General features: G+C 39.1%; 2 protein-coding genes across 9 annotated transcripts in view; both read right to left on the minus strand.

The window, feature by feature from the left end:
- Window positions 1–19,295, minus strand: part of LOC309609491 (coiled-coil domain-containing protein 85C-like) — a 93,785-nt gene extending 74,490 nt beyond the window's left edge. For all 8 annotated transcript variants that reach the window (XM_082351094.1, XM_082351099.1, XM_082351098.1 and 5 more), the window contains exon 1: window positions 17,432–19,295. In XM_082351094.1, coding sequence (XP_082207220.1) covers window positions 17,432–17,981 — 550 coding nt within the window. In that variant the 5' untranslated portion in view covers window positions 17,982–19,295. The remainder of the gene's footprint in view (window positions 1–17,431) is intronic.
- On the minus strand, window positions 8,892–16,918 carry LOC309609473 (olfactory receptor 9K2-like). The gene has a single exon (XM_082351047.1). It carries the CDS (start codon window positions 10,970–10,972, stop codon window positions 9,929–9,931), a length of 1,044 nt encoding a protein of 347 aa, XP_082207173.1. The 5' UTR covers window positions 10,973–16,918; the 3' UTR covers window positions 8,892–9,928.
- Window positions 19,296–20,510: the final 1,215 nt, after the last annotated feature.

Below are 20,510 nucleotides of genomic sequence, written 5' to 3' on the forward strand. Positions count from 1 at the left end.
GGCAACATTATAGATATTAAATGTATAATTTATATTAATATGTCTTATGAGTATAGAAATTGTGTCTTAGAAGAGTTAAGTAATATGCTTGATGTCACATTGCCAGTAACTACCAAGGCCAGGGCTGGACCCTGATCTTTCTGACTCCAAAGCCCATAGAGGTAAAGATTATGTGGCAGTGGCTCAGAGACAGTTTTTTGGGGTTTTTTTGTTTTTTTGTTTTGTTTTGTTTTTTCACACACACACTGTGCTTTATTTTCACAAGAGATAAATAAACTGACACCAAGCATTGTAAATGGATGACCACAACAAAAGCAACAATGACTGCAATTACCAAACACGAAACACACTCATACTATGTCATAATATTGACATTCAGTCCATCAGAGAGTTTTGTCCTCTATAGGTTCTCATGTTGTAAAGGTATTTGTTAACTAAAATGTATTAATAATTTTATTCACATCTCATTAACATTTACTTTCTTGATATATCATAAACTGAATGTGTTAAAGTATTGCTTGGGTTATTTTGGTCATTCTGTCCATTGCAATAATTTTTGTTGTTGTTGTTGTTTTTGTTTTTTTTTTTGTTTTTTTTTTTTGAACATCTTTATTGAAGTATAATTGCCTTACAATGGTGTGTTAGCTTCTGCTTTATAACAAAGTGAACCAGTTATACATATACAATATGTTCCCATTTCTCCTCCCTCTTGCATCTCCCTCCCTCCCACCCTCCCCATCCCACCCCTCTAGGTGGTCACAAAGCACTGAGCTGATCTCCCTGTGCTATGCGGCTGCTTCCCACTAGTTATCTATTTTACATTTGGTAGTGTATATATGTCCATGACACTCTCTTACCCTGTCACATCTCACCCCACCCTCTCCCCATATTCTCAAGTCCATTCTCTAGTAGGTCTGTGTCTTTATTCCCATCTTGCCACTAGGTTCTTCATGGCCTTTTTTTTTTTTTTTTTCCTTAGATTCCGTATATATGTGTTAGCATACTGTATTTGTTTTTCTCTTTCTGACTTACTTCACTCTGTATGACAGACTCTAACTCCATCCACCTCATTACAAATACCTCCATTTCATTTCTTTTTATGGCTGAGTAATATTCCATTGTATATATGTGCCACATCTTCTTTATCCATTCATCTGTCGATGGACATTTAGGTTGCTTCCATGTCCTGGCTATTGTAAATAGAGCTGCAATGAACATTTTGGTACATGACTCTTTTTGACCTATGGTTTTCTCAGGGTATATGCCCAGTAGTGGGATTGCTGGGTTGTATGGTAGTTCCATTTGTAATTTTTTAAGGAACCTCCATACTGTTCTCCATAGTGGCTGTATCAATTTACATTCCCACCAACCACTGCAATAATTTTTGCTTTATTGTATTATATAATATATGCCATTTAGTTACATATTTTATTAATATAGATTCATTTTTTGTCATATTTATCATTGCATTAGCCAGAATTCTACTTTATTTAATATCGATACGGCACTAGACTTATTTTAAAAATCTTATCCAGTATATATTATTAAAACATTAATTTAAAAAAATTTATATAGCTTTTTATAGCTGTGACTTTTTAAATCTCATCAATGGAGATTCAAACATATGCATATCAGAAAGGACAATTACCATAAATCAAAATATGAATGCAAGAAGAAATATTTTGTTAAAAATATGGTAAGCATTTGATAAAACTATTTGTAGATATGACTGAATACACAATCATATCTACAAATATGATTGAATCATAGGGTATTTCTCAACTTTAGAAGATAACAAGTCATCTCCAAACAGGTTTTGGCAAATTATATTCCCATCATCAGCATATAAAATGCCACATTGATTCTCATCTTTGTCAAGAGCTGGTAGCAATCACATTAAAAATTTTTTTACACAATCATGGGTCATGATATCTCATTGTATACTTACTTCACATTTCCCTGATTTTACTGAAGGTGACAGAATATGCCAACCCCAAACATGCCACGTTGTCATAAGGATTATTTTGACCTAAAGGTACTTTAACAAAATGAGCAGGTGCAAGAGGGTCTCTGAGTCTCCTCTTTTTCTTCCTGGAAGCAGGAGATAAAACCCTCATGACATTCTTATCATCAAGGATGGAGAATTGAGACTGAGAGAATTCTGTACAACACAGACCTTGTTAAAATAATTCTTAACTTGTTTTAGCCTCCCCACTTAGTTTAGTTACTTTTCCACAATTGACTCTATTTGTTCAACTTAGTATAAAGCATTTAGGATTTGCCCCTTCTTTGGGTCTTCATGCCTTTATAAGTGCTCCTGTGTCACGTTAGACATATTAAATAAATTTGTATGCTTTTCTCCTATTAATCTATCTCATATCAATTTAATTATCAGGCACAGGCAAAACCCTAGGAGACAGAGGTAAAATTTTGCCTCCTCTACATTATCAAGTGTGTTTTATGCCTTTTTTGAGTTGATACAATGATTTTTCCCCCTGTTTTCTATGAGTGTGGTGAACTACATTAGTTGATTTTCTAATATGAAACCGACTTTGCATTCCTGGGATATAATCAACTTCGTCATAATATTTTATGCTCTTTATATACTGCTGAATCAATTTCCTAATGCTTTAAATTCTACTTTAATATGATAGAAGGAGTTCCAAAATATTTTTTTCCCTAAAAGTAAGTACCTAATTATTGTGAAGTCAATGATACGATCCAGGCAAGGACGTGCAGAACCGCTCAGGATTCCTGGAGGGTTCTTGCTACAGAAGCAAACGTTTCATGCAGCTGCAGTTTGCCGCCATCTGGTGGCTACTGTCAACTCTGACTAAATCTAAGGCAAAGATTCTAGGTACTGTGATAGAATGGAACTTCCAAAATGGTTAATTCCAATTACTTCCTAGTTACTTGGTTTCCATCCCCATCACATAGTCCTGAGGGGGGGAGGTTGGCTGGAAATAACTAGCAATGTGCAAAGCCCCCAACACCTCCCTGTCTCCCGAGATAAAGTTGCCTCTGGCATTGTCAGTCCTGTTTTTCCTCCCCTCCTTCAGTTCTTGCCCTCACCAAAATGAGTCCTGTAAGATCTCATCCTTGTTTCAAAAAAGGGATGCACAGAATGTATATCTCAGAAATAACTAAATTTCCTTGTCAACTGCATTATTATGAATTTTCATTAAATCTTTAACCGTGGTTATTTTTAAGTCTTTTGTCATTTACAGACAGTTCTGGGTGTACTCTGATGCTTTTGCAAAAATGTTCCTATAAAAGGGTTTCATCTTCAAGGAATTCATGGAAAAGACTCTGACAAGTACAGGTTTCTGGTAACTGACTATATGCTGAACTGAATGAATAAGCATTTTCAGAACTCTAATGGAAAACTGATGAATTCATAAAACTGCTAACAAAAGATCAAGATGAAAAAAAAAATTAATTACATGGGACTGAGTGAACTGATGAGGATGATTATAATTTTTGTGACTTTCTGTTTGCATAAAAAAAAAATCCCACAAGGACTCAGAGGCAAAAAATATAAAAATCAATTATCACTGCAAAGTAAAGGAGCTGTTACAGTGGAGGATTACTGGACTGAATGTCAATATTATGACAGTATGAGTGTGTTTCGTGTTTGGTAATTGCAATCATTGTTGCTTTTGTTGTGGTCATTCATTTACAATGCTTGGTGTCAGTTTATCTCTTGTAAAAATAAAATACAGTGTGTGTGTGTGAAAAAAAAATCTATAAATATCTGGGCATCACACAAAAAGACAAATGAAATATATCAAAATAGAAACTAAACAGTTGTTTCTGGGTGGTAGGACTAGATATAAGGTTTTCCTCCTTTCAGTTTATCTATGTCTGTATACATTATCCAAATGATCTGTAATAAGGATGTTTACCTCTTATATTGAAAAAATTTTGGGTCGTTGAAAATGTAAACGTGTAAGGAAAAGAAAAAAAAAGAAAATAGAAAATATTTGCCAATTATATCTGAATTTGTCCTGAGATACATTTTCAAAGGGTTTTATTGAATTTTATTTAGAATTATTGTGTATATGTTCATCATCAAGACAAAGTATTATTTGGTTTCCTCATACTAATCATGGCACATTTTGGACTCCAGCTTGTCTTAACATCATTAAAAGACAGGGAATTTTTTTCTCCTTTTTTTATTCTGAAAAAAAGATCTTATAACATTGAAATTGTTCCCTCTTTCAAGGTTTGCAAGAACTGACAGGAGTTGCCATATGACAAAGTGTTTTTTTAATGAAAAGAATTTTGACTTATGATTCAATTGTTTTAGTAGTTACCAAAAGGGGTGATGATCAAAATATTTAACAGCTTATTCAGTAAGCATTATATAAAATATAATATATATATATTATATATATAAAGATAAAGCAAAGGTTGCTGTTTTAAGTTGATAGCAACTGAAGCTTGAATGCATTCTAAATAAATTTTAATCCACCTCACGTGTTATGTTTTTGATGTTGTATTTTACATCTTTTTATTTTGCATATACCTCAACTAATTATTGTAGTTATTGTTCATTTTACTATGTTTGTCTTTTAATCTTCATAGTAGCTTCACAAGTGGTTAAACCACTACTTTTACTATATATTTGCCTTTACCAGTGAGATTTTTACTTTCAAATGTCTCCTTTTTACTAAATAGTACTTTTTCTTTTCAGTTTAAAGGAGTCCCTTTATTTATTTTTTATTCTTTTTCATATTCTTTTCCATTATGATATATTATAGAATATTAAATATAGATCCTTGAGTTTTTCTTTTTTTTTTAATTAATTAATTTATTATTTATTTTTGGCTGTGTTGGGTCTTCATTGTCGCACGCAGGCTTTTTCTAGTTGTGGTAAGTGGGGGCTACTCTTTCTTATGGTGCGCGGGCTTCTCATTGTGGTGGCTTCTCTATGTTGCGGAACATGGGCTGTAGGCGCACAGGCTTCAGTAGTTGTGGCAGACGGGCTCAGTAGTTGTAGCTCACAGGCTCTAGAGTGCAGGCTCAGTAGTTGTGGCACACGGGCTTAGTTGCTCCACGGCATGTGGGATCTTCCCGGACCAGGGATCAAACCCGTGTCCCCTGAACTGGCAGGCGGGTTCTTAACCACTGCACCACCAAGGAAGGCCAGATCCTTGTGTTTCAAAGTAGGACCTTGTTGTTTATCTATTCTATGTATAACAGTTTGCATCTGCTAATCCCAAACTCCCCATCCATGCCTCCTTCCCACTCCCTCCGCCTTGGCAACCACAAGTCTGTCCTCTAAGTCTGTGAGTCTGTTTCTGTTTCATAGATAAGTTCATTTGAGTTACATTTTAGATTCCACACATAAGTGATATCATAAGGTATTTGTCTTTCTCTTTCTGACTTCACTTAGTATAATAATCTCTAGACCCATCCATGTTGCTGCAAACGACATCATTTCATTTTTTTATGCTGAGTAATATTCCATTGTATATATGTACCACATCTTCTTTCCATTTGTCTGTCGATGGACGCTTAGGTTGTTTCCATGTCTTGCTTATTGCAAATAGTGCTGCAGTGAACATAGGGGCAGATGTATCTTTTTGAATTAGAGTTTTCTCCGGATATATGCCCAGGAGTGGGATTACTGGATCACATGGCAACTCTATGTTAGTTTTTTGATGAACCTCCATACTGTTTACCACAGTGGCTGCACCAATGTACATTCCCATCAGCAGTGTAGGAGGGTTCTCTTTCTTCCATACCCTTTCCAGCGTTTGTTATTTGTAGACTTTTTAATGATGGCCATTCTGACTGGTGTGAAGTGGCGCCTCATTGTAGTTTTGATTTGCATTTCTCTAATAATTAGCAGTGATGAGCATCTTTTCATGTGCCTATTGGCCATCTGTATGTCTTCTTTGGAGATATGTCTGTTTACGTTGTCTGCCCATTCTTTGATTGGGTTTTTGTGGTTGTTGCTGTTATTGAGTTGTAAGAGCTGTTTGTATATTTTGGAAATTAAGCTAAAAGAGTCACTTTAACACTTCTTGTAGGTCCAGTTTAGTAGTGATGAATTCCTTTAACTTTTGCTGGTCTGGAAAACCCTTAATCTCTCCTTTAATTCTGTATGATAACCTTACCAGGTAGATTATTCTTGGTTGGAATTTTTTTCCTCTCAGCCCTCTGTGTATGTCATGCCATTCTCTTCTGTCCTGAAAAGTTTCTGCTGAAGAAATCAGTTGATCATCTTATGGGGGCACCCTTGTATGTAACAAGTTGCTTTTTGCTTGCTACTTTTAAGATTCCCTCTTTATCTTTAGTTTTTGACATTTTAATTTTAATGTGTTTGGTGTGGATCTCTTTGCATTTATCTTTCCCGGCACTCTGTGCTTCCTGCACCTGGATGTCTGGTTTTTTCTCCAGGTTAGGGAAATTTTCAGCCATTATTTCTTCAAATAGTTTTATTCCCCTTTCTCTCATTCTTTTCCTTCTGGGACCCCTAGAATGTGTATGGTATTCTGCTTGATGTTGTTCCATATGTCCCTTAAGCTTTCTCCACTTTTTAAAATTCTTTTTTATGGTTTTTGTTTGTTTGTATTTGCTGCTTCTTTGGATGATTTTTTTTCTGCCCTGTCTTCCAGGTGATTAAATAAAATTTATATTTAAAGGCAGGACAAGAAAAATTAAACATAAAATTCTCTCTCTGTAACTATTTGGCCTCCTCCCTCCCTCCCTAATGTGCAGTGTGCACCTGCATTACACATTAACCAGAGCTCCTAAAGATGGGAATGCCTGCTTGACCATAAAGATCATCTTCTTCCTTTCTTCTGATGCTAGCAGTGCAACTGCTTAAAAGAACAGAGTTTTTTGCCAACTCTAGTCAAACATATATTTATTATAAGAACTAAGCATCTCAATCTTCAACATTACCAAAGATAAAGGAAAACAAGTCTAGGCAAATACATATGAACATTCATACCAGCTTTATTTACAATATCTAAAAACTGAACACATATCAATTGCCCATTTATTTAAGAGTGCATAAACAAAATTTGGTATATGTGTACAATGGAAAAATGGAATACTACTCAGCAATAAAAAGAATGAGTTACTTATACGTGACAAAATAAATAAATCTCGGAATCATTTTACTCAGTGAAAGAAGTCTGACAGAAAAGAGCACATAATGTATGATTCCAATATATATCATTCAGATCATTGGTTATCTGAAAATGGATTTGGAGGTGAGCATGGACTGGAAAGAGGCATAATAAATCTTTGAGAAATGAAGGAAATGTTCTGTATCTTGATGTGGTGGTGTTTTCATTTAAGCCAAAACTCACAGAATTGTGCACTTTGAATGCATACTGTTTATTTCACACCAATTATTCCTCAATAAAGTGTTTTGGGAAAAATAATGAGCAGATCTTTTTTTAGATCCAAGGATTTGCGTTTTAGAGCAATGACTCAGAAATATCTTTTTTTGAATGAAGCTTTAATTTTCACCTAAAAAACGATAAGCTACACAAGGAAATGCAAAATTTACTTATTTATAATAATTATACATATTTATTATTTAGAATAATAAATAAGAATAGTTATTATTAACTAATTTATGATAGATATTTCTTATATAAAAATCTGAATGTTAAAAGTAGGCTAGGGGCTTCCGTGTTGGCGCAGTGGTTGAGAATCTGCCTGCCAATGCAGGGGACACGGGTTCGAGCCCTGGTCTGGGAAGATCCCACGTGCCGCGGAGCAACTAGGTCCGTGAGCCACAATTACTGAGCTTGCACGTCTGGAGCCTGTGCTCCGCAACAAGAGAGGCCGCGATAGTGAGAGGCCTGTGCGCCGCAATGAAGAGTGGCCCTCGCTTGCCGCAAGTGGAGAAAGCCCTCTCACAGGAACTAAGACCCAACACAGCCATAAATAAACAAATAAATAAATAAAATTAAAAAAAAAAAAGTAGGCTAAAACTTTTTAATATAATTGTTGTCGGTGTAGCAGCAGCTGAGTGAGGATTAAATACCATGAACACTATCATTTAAATTAAGAAAATCTTATTAGTTATGACACTACAATCAGCTATAATTATAAATGTAATGCGATGTCACAAGATGAGTTTAAAGAAGTAATAATATTATAGACCAGTGTGGTCTTTAAGTTATTTAGACATATAATACTAGCACTCCTTTGGGTGTAAAATACAGAATCTTTCATGCAGCACTCCTATAATGGAACAAACCTTCAATGAAAGTGGTTCGTAATTGTTTTTAGTTCCAGCTCACCTAAATCCCAGGTATAGGGTCTTTGCCCACTGGACATTAGTAATCTTACATTAAACTGAGAAACCAGAGTCGCTGCAAAGTCAAGACAGTTGACTGTCGAGCACATAGGCAAAACCAGAATTTGAAAGCTCAGTCTGAATCTTGAGCTTATTTTCTTAACTCTTAATGATTAACTATTATTATTCATATTTTCCTCCTCATTTTGTGAGGCAGCATTTCCCCAATGAGAGATGCTCAAACATTAGAAGTCATCATGGACTTCCACCCATTTCTCATTTTATCAACCGTCAATCAATATTCAGCTTAGATTACCTGTAGTTTTAAAGGTAGTCCCTCTCTTCACTGTCTCGTGTAAGACTGCCATCATTAAAGCCACTGTAACCTCTTACTTGGACAATCACACACTTTCCATGATTATCTACTTCTTCCATGAATATCTATCGACCACAAATTACCAATGTGATTTTTATTAAATTCCAATTTGAACACAATATATCCTTTAAAAAAAAATCCCCAGTGGTTCCCCACTTCCAACACAATAAAGGACATCTTCCTTTTCTTGTTATATAGGTCTGCACGATTTCCATGAATTTCCTTATCTCTCACTCCTCTTTTGTACTAAAAATCAGGTATTAAACTTCAGGAAGTTTAACATGTAGTTATTTAATTTCCTTTGCACAGAAACTTTTCTATTTCACCTTGCTCAATTCCACTTATGTTTTAAAATGTACTTACAAAGTTTACCCTGATCATTTAGATCAGTCATCTTTAGCAGCTGCACTCTCTGTATTTTCTATACATGCCTTTATTCACTGGGTTTACCATATGAATGCTAGCTCTCTATTCAGCTATTTTCCCCTCAATTATTGTGAGCTCAAGTACAGAAATTATTTCTACCTAGGAATTTTTATAGGACAAAGAGTACATCAAAATTCAGTAAATATTAATTTGATGAATGAATTCTCACTAATGCCTATATAATAAAATATGAATTATCTTTACTCTTGTTTATTTTTATTATAGTTTTCATGTGAAAAGGGAGAATTTTCAAAAATACTTTGTCAGTTTAGTAGATATTCAAATGAGGGAGAGAAATAATAATGATTCAAGTCAGAGAAACCATGAAATAAATGTGTCACTCATTTAGCCTCTGGACAATTAAGAGTTACTTACATGTCACCCTTCAGACTCTGTGCACTGCAGAGTATCTGATTCTCTCACTAAGCTTTCACGAAGATGGCTTCAGGAAATCTGATATTTTGTTCTGTCTGGCTTATTACATCACGTTGTGTTACCTCTACCAATTACCTACATATCCACATAACACGTGTAACTGACCCAAGATAAACAATACATCCCAACCAATAACCTCAAAGAGTCAGCAGCAAAGTTGGAATATATTTTCCTAAAAGCAAAATTACATGGCAATCATTATCTTTACCCAAAATGAAGATGATGTGCAGAGAAAGTCACTCCATTCCAAAATCAACAGCCAGGCAAAATATAGTCCAAATGTATTCTTTGGCTGTAATTTCATGGAATTCAAATAAATAAGCTCTCTAAGATTAAAATTTCTAAGCTCAATGGTACATTTTTTTTGAGTCAGTGTTTCCACAAGTTGTTATAATGCCCAGGTCTTTCAGTTATATTACTGTTCAAATAGAATTAAATAAAAATATCTTTTCCCCCAGGATCTTCCTCAGAGCCTCTTTGACATCTTTGTTTCTCAAAGAGTAAATCAAAGGATTCAACATGGGAGTGACTAGGGTGTAACATAATGAGGCCACTTTACTCAGCTCAGGATATCTGTCAGGAGTGAGATACATAAAAAATACAGCACCATACAGTACACCCACGACTCCCAGGTGAGAGCTGCAGGTGGAGAAGGCTTTCTTACGTCCCTCAGTGGAGGGTATCTTTAGAACTGTGGACACGATATACAAATAAGAAACAATAATAACTATGATGGTAGGCAAGATAATGATGCCAGATAAGGAGAAAGAAACCATTTTATGGATGAAGAGGTCAGAACAAGATAGTCTCTCAAGTGGGCGAGTATCACAGTAAAAGTGGTCAATGGCCCGAGAAGCACAAAAGGATAAAGTAAATGTCATGCTGGTCTGAAGAATTGAGCTGATGCAGCCACAAAAATGGGAACCAGCCACCAAGTGAGCACAGAGACGTGTTGACATCTGCATAGAGTAGAGGAGTGGGCTGCAGATGGCAATGAAGTGGTCGTAAGCCATGGCTGCCAGGAGAAATCCCTCAGTCACAATGAAGAGGGCAAAGAGAAAGAGCTGGGTCACACAGCCTGCAAAGGAAATAGACTTGCTCTCAGACGAGAAGTTGATCATCGCCTTGGGTACAATAACAGATGAACAGAAGAGATCAATGAAGGAGAGGCTGCCCAGGAAGAAATACATTGGCGTGTTCAGCCAGGGATCAGTCATAATGATGACCATCATGCCAACATTCCCTAGAAGGATCATGGCATAGACAAGCAGAAATAGCAGGAAGAGGAGAATGTGGAGCTCTGGGCGGACCCTGAAGCCTACAAGAATGAAGTCAGTCACTTCTGAGCGATTGCTTGTTCCCCTGTCAGCCATGCCAGAAACCTGCTGAGAGGCACCAGGCAAAATAAATGAAATTATGGCTTTGATTCTAGTACCATCAATACTCTCTGAAATGTAGAAATACATTATTTACACCTTAATGAGATATTGCATATAAAAGAATTTTTATGTCAAGAAGATGCAAGAATTGGGGTTACGTATCACCTGGCTTCTGAAACTGTTATTCTATTAAGCAGTGAAAGAAGTTCTTTGGTTATTTTATCTAAATCATATTTTTGCAAGGAAGTCAGTAAGAAAGTAGCATATTTTCTCGTGTAATTTTACTCACATTCTGAATTTCTATTCTTAATATATTTATAGTTAAAAATTATGTGTATCTAAAATAAGAGTATTACATACAATCTAAATTAGGAATATTCCATATTATCTAAAACAGGAGTAGTACATATAATATCAATGATAGTGTTTGAGTCATTATGATAGCCAAGTCCATGTCTGAATCACAACACAACAGTAATAACAGTAATAAATATATTTAAAATATTTTAACCTTATTACACCTCAATTTATTTAGTTTCCATTATAATTGTATCCATCTTTGAAAACAGAATAAAAATAGATGTTATTGGTATGTTAAAATTATTAACATCAAAAAATCGCTAAGACTAGATAAAACAAAATTCTCTAAAGCTATTTCCAAATATATGTTCATTTTCTCAGATCAAAGCCACTCCCCCAAATACATGCATTTTTATTGCCTCATTATAAATATTGAACTTCCATTAGTAATTGTTTAATTAAAAATATCAAAATCATTTAGCCCTCTTTTTGAATCAGAGAGAGAATCTGTTGACCATTCCAATCCTTACACTGCAGTGAATGACTTTCTACCAAAGCTGCATCAATTCAAGGGATCTCACTCTTTAGTCAGGGTGAGTAAACTTAAGGAAAGTACAGAAAGGAAAGTTCCTCTCCTGAATTCTAGTATGCTTCGTACCACTTAAAATAAGGATAATGGGGGTACTCTTGCATATTTAAGGACCATGGCAACCTTGTGTTGTCCAGAGTCCATGATCATGAGCTAGAGTATCAACAGTGGTGTTTATGTGGGCCTTAGTTATTTTCACTCCTGTGAAACCTTCTTCAGGATATTTCAGCATTGAGGTTTTGCTCACCCTCGGTAATGGATTCCACTGGGAGAGAAGTAATCATAAAGTCAATTATGAAGACATAAGTGCAGACTCCAGGGCTGTTATCCATGAGGACATCGACAAAGAAAAACTTTGTGGTAACTGTCACAGCAGCCAAATTGATAGGCAGAGAGAAACAGACTGAAAAGTCTGTACTATATGAGAAAATTTTATATAAACAAATATTTAATATTATGTAGTAAATTACATTTGCTATGATTTTAAAAGGCAAAAATTCACTCCAAATCATGGTTTTCCTGTATTTCTTGATGCATATATATTTCATGGTACACAAATTCCATCTAAATCACAAACTCAAAGTCAGATAATGCTTTGTTAATTTTACGCTTTCTTACATTTAAATGCTAATCAGTTAGAAAATATCATGGAATAAATGATAGTATTCAATAAAATTATTTTTTAAATCTCTAGCAAAAATATTTATGAGATCAGGACTTATATTTTAAAATTCCTTAATAGCTACTGTTTGACTGCAAGGGTAGATTAAAACCAGAGACATTATACTCTATTTAACAAGCCTAATATTATAAGGATGTCATTTTTCCTAAATATTTCCATAAGTTAACTGTAATCCTATTTTTAGAAAATCCATTTTTAATTAAAAATTATTTTTAGACTTTATTTGGAATTTTTTCAGTATATAGATTGAAAAATGATATGGGGCTAGAGCTTCTCTTTATTATAATATAGTATTATTAAGAGTGTAGGAAGAGAAAGCAGTTTAGGAATTTTAAACAGGAAAATGTTAATAACTAAGGTGAATAGAGGCACATGAAATTTGGAAAGGCTGGAGGAACTTCTAGCCGAAACTCTTGTAATGACTCTTAGAACAATATAGAATTAATTCACAAAGAGAGGCTACCATTGTAGGTAAGATTTAAAAACATAGTACCATTGACTGTGATCCAAGGATCAGATACACAGAAGCAAAACTATGTCACTACTTTCTTATCCATCAAAATAGCTTCTCTAGGAAGTTGGAGGTTCAACAAGACTTCAGAGAAAAACCCACATGTTTCCATGACTTCCTAACCGGTAGAAAAGTCAAAATGAACAGAACATTGATCCTGAATACACTGTGCCCTTCCAAATTCTAACTCTGTATGGATCTAATTGGCATAGTAAAATCTGCGTCAAGAACCTTAGTAGCAGGAGACATTTTAACTTTTTAACATCTCCATCTAAAAAGCACCTGGAGAGGAGCTTTGGTATATCCAATATACTTTTTCTCATTCCCTAAACTTCTCACAATACCATTAGCAATAACAACATGCTAATGATTATAAATACACAAGAAACACTTACTGGCATTCACAATAAGTGGGACGAACCCTCAACAAATTCAAAGACTGAAATCATTCAGTATATGTTCTTTGATCATGGTCAACTTAATATAGAAATGAATAACAAATAGATAACTAGAAAGCATGGACATTAAAAATAAACACTGCTTAAAAGTCCATGGATAAAAAGGAAATCAAACTATCTTTTTATTTAGTTTAAACCAAACTGTAATAAATTATGATATATCTAAACATCTGGGGTGCAGAAAAAGAAGTACTCAGTGGGATAAATAAAGCCCTATAAGTAACTGTTATAAAGGAGAAAGGCAGGAACATAAATAGACTAATTGTCTATCTTAATTACGTGAAAGAGAAAACAGCCAGTCCAAAGAAAGTAAAATAAAATAAAAGAAGGTAAATAATATAGGTAAAAATTAGTTATATAGAAATATACAGATAGTATAGGATATTTACATGGCTTAATATTGAGTTTTTGAAAGATTAGTAAGATGTATGAAATCCTAGCCAACTTAACAAAGGAAATACAGCAACACTGAATCACAAGTATCAGGAATGAAAAGGGGATAGCACTACAAATCCTCCTAATATTAAAAAAAAAAGGCCATAGTAAATAATATTTTTTAACCAGAAATGATTTTTTTAAAATAAACGTATTTTAAATAGAATGAAATGATATATAAATGATAAATATGAATTTTTAAATGTCAATTAATTTGCTGATATAAACTACTGTATATAAAATAGATAAACAACAGGGTCCTGTTGTAACATACAGGTAACTATATTCAATATTCTTTATTACAGGATTGGGGAGGGGGGAGGGGAGAAATTGTTGAAAATACTTTTGTTTGAAAATCGCATCAGTTCAAAGTGATATACCTGACTTTCTGGTGTTTGGGGTTGGCGTGCCTCAGTTTGCCCCGCTGGATTAGAGCGAAGAGCATCCTAATCCAGACTTTAGGCAGCGCAGCCCAGACCTCTATCAAAAAAAGCAACTGGGAGAAAGGTCCATTTGCATCCGCATTCACAGGTCCACCAGGCCCAGCCCCTGTGAGGGATTGCCCGCAATACAGACGGGCCACCTCCCGCCACAGCCACTTAGGACTTTTAGGGCACCTCAAGAGAGGACTACAGGGTCACTGTTCCCCGGACCATGAGCAGGTGCAGCTAGACACTGGCTTGGTTGCAAACCGAAGCAATCTGTCTGTCTAAACCGCAAACCGAGTTTCAAAGAGAACACTGCTGCCTGTTTGGCAAAACCCCAAGAGGTCCTTATCTTTTTTTGTGAGGAGCCTTGGAAGGAATATGGATGACAAAGATTCTGACAACTGTTGAGGCCGACTGTGTGCAGATCCTGACCTCCCTAGACCTTGCATGGATAAAGGGGGCACTACGGGTTTTGCCCCACTTTACAGAAGAACAGAGAGAGGCTCAGGGAAGTGAAGTAACTTGCCCAAGAGAAGAGGAAGAGTAGAGATTTGAACACAAGACAGCCTGACCCCTCTGGGTAATGGGGTTATCAAGCATCTTGCTCAGTGGTCACCAGTAAGGAAGTGACACTTCCCAGGATGGGAGAAGGAGGGCAAACCTCGGTCAGGAATCAAGAAATGGGGAGTGACCAGTGTCTGCTGATTAATATTATCCGCCAAAATGACAATGAGCCAGAGATGCAAGCCAGCCCATGGCCTGAGCAGTAGAGGACCCATGGGAGCACCCCCACCCCAGGCAACTGGAACTGAGACATTTCAATCTCAGGTTTTTTCCAGGAGATGCTCAGGACCTCTCTGAGCCTCCACGTGTTTGGCTGTAAAACAGAAATACTACTGCCTTCCAGGGTTCCTGTGAGGATGAGCTGAGAGCAAGCACGTAAGGCACCAGCCTGGTATTTGACTCCAGCTTTGCCGGCACCCAGACGGAGGCTTGTCAGCTTTCTCATCTCCAGCTTGCTTTCCACTCACCTTAAAACTACAGGTCCAAGTACAGAAAAGTGGTTTCTAAGAGAAGGGCCTCTCCTTGTTTCCAGGCATTCTACTCATATTGTTGGGAAAACATCTCAAGGCCACATAGGACTTTAAGAGACAAAACTAAATGACAGCAATCCCATCTGTAACTGAAGTTTGTGGTAATAATGCTGAATTTTTATTTCACCCCAACACAAAGCTGTGCCACCACAAAATCTGCGGCAGCCTCGTTCCGAGCGTGCATGGGACTAGGGGGAGCGTGGATTCTGCAGGAAACCCCAGAGCTCCACCCCGCCCACTGCCTAGTGGGGTGGGAAACCTCAGGTGGAGCCCAGTCCTCAACTCCTGCACCATTGACCGCGGCAGCAAAATCCTGAGCCAGACAGGGTCTGCGTCTCCTTGTCCAAAACATGACACAACTTGTCTGCAAATATGCTCTGACACTCCGGCACTTCAGTGGCCTGCAGAGAATCACTCTCGCCAAGTGTCATCGATGACACAGCTGAAAACCAGAAAGAGTTCCTTTCCTAGCCACAGGACTACTGCAATCCCCTGCTTCATACTGTACTTGGGGAAACCGAGGCCCAGAAATCTGAGCCTCACAAGGCCCCCCAGAAGGTGAGGCCAGAGAGGCTGGGACAGGGACTCCTCACTCCCAGACCATGCAACTCTAACAAATTAAACCACTTCACTTTGAGCTACTCCCACTGGCCTTAAGGAGCCCGCGCTGGGAGGTTGGGGTGTACACAGAGTTATAAAGAGAAACCCAAGTTGGAGCCTCAGATTGCTAATCAGTAGCAAAATATCCCTCAGACCCTAGTCCTGCCCTGAACTCACAGACTGAGAAGGTAAAGGAAGAACTGTGCCGGGCTAGCACCCGACCTTCCCGGGCACAGACCCCCGCCCCCACGGCAAGGCACCTGCAGAGGCCACTTGGCCATCGAACCAAACAGAGAGGGTCCGGTCCCCACCCCATCCCCAGGCTGTCTCTCTGGGGAAGAACAGTCATTTAAGATGACGAGATACATTTTCTCTGAACTAGGAAAGCCTTCAAAGAGAACCAGAAAGGGCTGTTTCATCTCCATCTTCAGGCACATATCCAGGCAGCAGCAATTGCCACCAGAAGCAGGAGCCAAACCACTAAAAATGTGGAAGGACACGGAGGCAGGAGAGGGGCGAGGCAACAGGGAGGAGTTACTGATCAGAGGGCTGGGAAATGGGGCCCGGCTGCTCCGCTCCTACAGAGCCCTTTGCCCTGGGCCGGACACTCACACGGGTGTGGGAGACGGTAACCGAGTTTTCCTGAGGCCAAAGGTCCTCCCACACACAGCTGGCCGCCCGCAACCGTGGCGCTTCCCGTAACGTGACCAACAGTTTACAAATCCCTTCAGAGGCTTTTATCCACCTCAAATCCAGGAGGTAGGATCATCGTCTCCATTCTACAGAGAAGGAAACTGAGGCACGCAGAGACGAAAAGCCAGGATCCATTCCAAGCACATATTCCTCTGCGAAGTCTTACAGCCTCGGTTGAGAAAGGTCCCCGGACCCTGAGAAGGGCAGGACTAAGAGCCCAACCAGAAAGGCTCTTAGCCCTGGTCCTCCGGCCCAGCTGCCTGTGCCCCTTCCCAGCGGGCAGGCAGCACGGAGAAGCCCGGGAGGAATTCCAGCCCCAGCACACACGTGAACGCTGCTCAGGTTTGGGGCTGCCTGTTGTCCCAAATAAGAGGGGAAATTTCACTTTTGCGCAAAAGGCCTTTCGGGGGTTTTGTTTTGTTTGTTTTTTCCATGAAAAACTTCCCGCTCCCCGACAAGGGTTTCCAGGCTGGGATGCGGCGCCTCCAGCCAGCCCCACAGTTCCAGCCCCTAATACTCATAACTCCGCCGGACAGAAACTTTTCTGGGGTCTGGCGGGTCCCGGGCCCACTGCTGATTCCACGCCTCCATCTCTTAACTAGAAAATCACCACCCAAAGCCCCAATGCAGGTGGGCTCGGGATCTCCCTGCTCAGAGCCGGACGCCAGCTGGAGGAGGGCTCTAGAGTGGCGGCCACCCGTGGGGGAAGGGGTTGCGCGCCCGAGACCCGCGCTGCCCGGCCGGTGCCTTCCTTACCGTGCAGGCCATTGGGGATGCTTCGGTGGTGAGATGGCGCCAACAGGTCGTCAGGGACATGCGAGTGGCGACGGCCTTGTTTGCCGGCCCTGTGAGGTCCAGGGGGCAGCAGCGGGGCCAGGAAGTGCTGGTGGGCGTCTGGGCTGTTGCAGTCGCCCATGTCTCCCGCCGCGCCGCCCGCCATTGGCCCGCTCAAGCCGGCCTGGCCATCGATGGAGCTGCGGGAGCCGCCGCCGCCGCCGCCGCCCGCGCCCCGCGCTCCCGGTCCAGCAACAGCAGCTCCAGGTTCTCGCGCAGCAGGGCCTCCAGGTGCGCCTCGAGTTCGCGCAGCTTCCGCGGCTCGCGGGCCACCTCGTGCCACACGGCGCCGGCTGCGTGGCGCCCCAAGGACTGCCACAGGGCGCGGGCCTGCGCCCCTTCTGCCGGTCGTCATCCAGGAAGCAGCAGGCTCGCGCAGTCGCCGGTTTTCATCCCGCAGCCTCCAGTTCCCGCCCTGGAGGCCGCGGATATCCGGCGGGTGCTGCCGCAGCTGCCACTTCACATCGAGCATCAGGCCGCCGCGCTCCAGCACGAGGCCCACCTTCTCGGACGCCGGGGGCCAGCTCCTCCTCGCTCCAGGCAGCGTCGGAAGAGCTGAGCCAGGTGCCGGACCAGGAGCCCTTCTAGTTTTCCAAAGGTCGGGTGAGTTTACTAATTAATAATTTCTTCTCTTATTTTTCTTTTTGCATTATGATAGAAAACACATTACTGGTCAGAGAGACATTTAGGTCCCTTGCAGAGGGAATGGCCACTACTCCGGTTTTCCTCCCCAGGAGAGAATTTCTCTCAGGACCCATCACGGGTATACTTGTTGGTCTAATCAATAAAAAAGTACGGAGAACTAAAGAGAGAGAGAGAAGCTACATTTTTTCCCTAGTACTTGTTCATTTTAACAAATTTAACTCATGATCTAAACAGTGAGGAAATGCAATCCACCTTGCAAAATTACTTCCTGGTAAACAAATATTTGCTTCTTTTCATACTTTTGTTTATTCATGAATTATTTGATTTCATAGTTGGTAGAAGGTTTACTCTACTGTAAGGAGTACAAGGAATCATATCCAGTCATGAGACTGTCTCAGATTCTCCAAACTCTTTTCTTTTAGATGGTTTTAGTTACATTTCTGTCTTTTAAAAGAAAAATGTTTCTGTTGAAACCAGAAATGTGTTTATGTAACAAATGAAGTGGTTTGAGTTTCGTTTCTGGAGAATTGTCATTTTAATTTCGTGCTACTGTGTTACTGTGGTTTTTCATGGTGTTTAATGAGTTGTTTCTCTGCTGGTACATTTGAAGTAGTGAACACCTTTCTTCTTTAGGAAAAGCTGCTTTAAAAAAAAAAAAAAAAACTTGATTACAATGATTCAACAGGTTAGTAATTAGTGGTCTTTCTCTTGTTTTCAGTAGGTGGTACTATAGCACCAGTTTTTGGTTCCTCTTACCTGAGCTGCCTCTGGTTATATTAGAGATTTGACACTTTCCACCCTCCACTACCTCTGCCAGAGGTACTTGCCTGGTGCCCTCATTGTTGTTGCTTGTGCATCCAGGGTCACTGGTGCCTTACTGCTGCTGTGGCGAATGTCACCACCTGGGGTTCTGGGATGGCTGGCATCTCTGCTACCTTCGGGGTCTCCTGGGATGCAGGCTCCACCACCCCAGGGGGAAGGCAAAAGTTTCGGGGAAGCTGTGGTCACGGGTTCCTCTTCTGCATCTGGAGTTGCTGAGTTCACAGGTGCCGCTGCTGTGGGCAAGGGGCCAGAGTCACGGGTGCCTCTAAAGAAATGGAGTGTCAGGCTCTGCTGTTGCCTGATTTCTTGTGGCTCTGGTCGCTATTGCATCCTGCAGGCCTGAGTCATGTGTGCCACCTTCCCTGCAGCCACCGGCTTCTCTGGGACTACAAGCTCAGCTGGGGGTCTGGGACCACATGTGCCAACTCTGCTTATCCCCTGGCTCTGCCTCCTCCGTGTTTCCAGCCCACCCGCCCGCCCCCGCTTTAGATGTGCAGATGTGTGGCATTCTCTGGTGTCCTGGTGTGCTGGGCAGAGGTACCTTTGTTGAATTATGGATGTTTTACTGGTTGTAGATTGAAGGGGAGAGACAAAGAGAACGTCTCACATCACTATGGTGCTGACTTAAAATTTTTTATATGGTGTATCTTATTAAAACTTTGATTTTTAACTTTTTTATGTAGCATTTTATAGCTGTGACTTTTTAAAACTTCAGCTTTTCCCCCCACTCCCACATATATAGTAGGCACCATATTTTGAAACGGGAGGGATTTATCTCATTTACATTGACCCTAAAGATTGTTCTTTACTTTTGCCATTTTAATATCTTTGTTCTATGTTCCTTTTTTTTTGTATTTTGCTTTTAAATAAATAATTACCCATTCACTTTCATCTTTGAGAAATATAAGCTTAAATTATATGCATCACTTATGTTTATATAGAGGAATTTACTCTCTGTTTATGTTTGTTTACCCTCTCTTATTTAAAATTGAATTTTCTTAAATATTTGATCTATATATTATACATTTAGAACTACAGAAGACTGTATTATAATTTTTCTTCAACCACCAAACATAATTTAGAAAACTCAAGAGAAGTCTATTATATTTACCCACAGTGTAGTATATCATCCACAATATATTATATATTATGCTTTGAATTTCAGTTTTTCTATGAAATCTCTTATAGCTGAGATTTTTATAAATCAGATTTCCTTTTCTTTGTCACAGATGTAATTCTCTTAAAATAAAGGTAGTATATCTCATTTACATTCATTGTTAAATCTATTTTACTTCACTTTTGTCATTTTTTATATTTTCTTATTCTATGTATGTTCCTTTTTTGTACGTTGTTTTAGAGGAAATAACACTTCTGCTGTTTCCATCTTTGAGAAGTATAAGCCTATATTACATCACTTGTGTCTATAGTTAGCAAATGTATCACATTTTTACCTTTCGACTTTTAAGATTCAACAAATTATTAAAACTCATCTTTTACTTTTAGAAATAGTATTGTTCTCCGAGCCTTGTAAAAT

Source organism: Balaenoptera borealis (assembly GCF_965194805.1).
Source record: "Balaenoptera borealis genome assembly, chromosome: 13".
Lineage (NCBI taxonomy): Eukaryota > Metazoa > Chordata > Mammalia > Artiodactyla > Balaenopteridae > Balaenoptera > Balaenoptera borealis.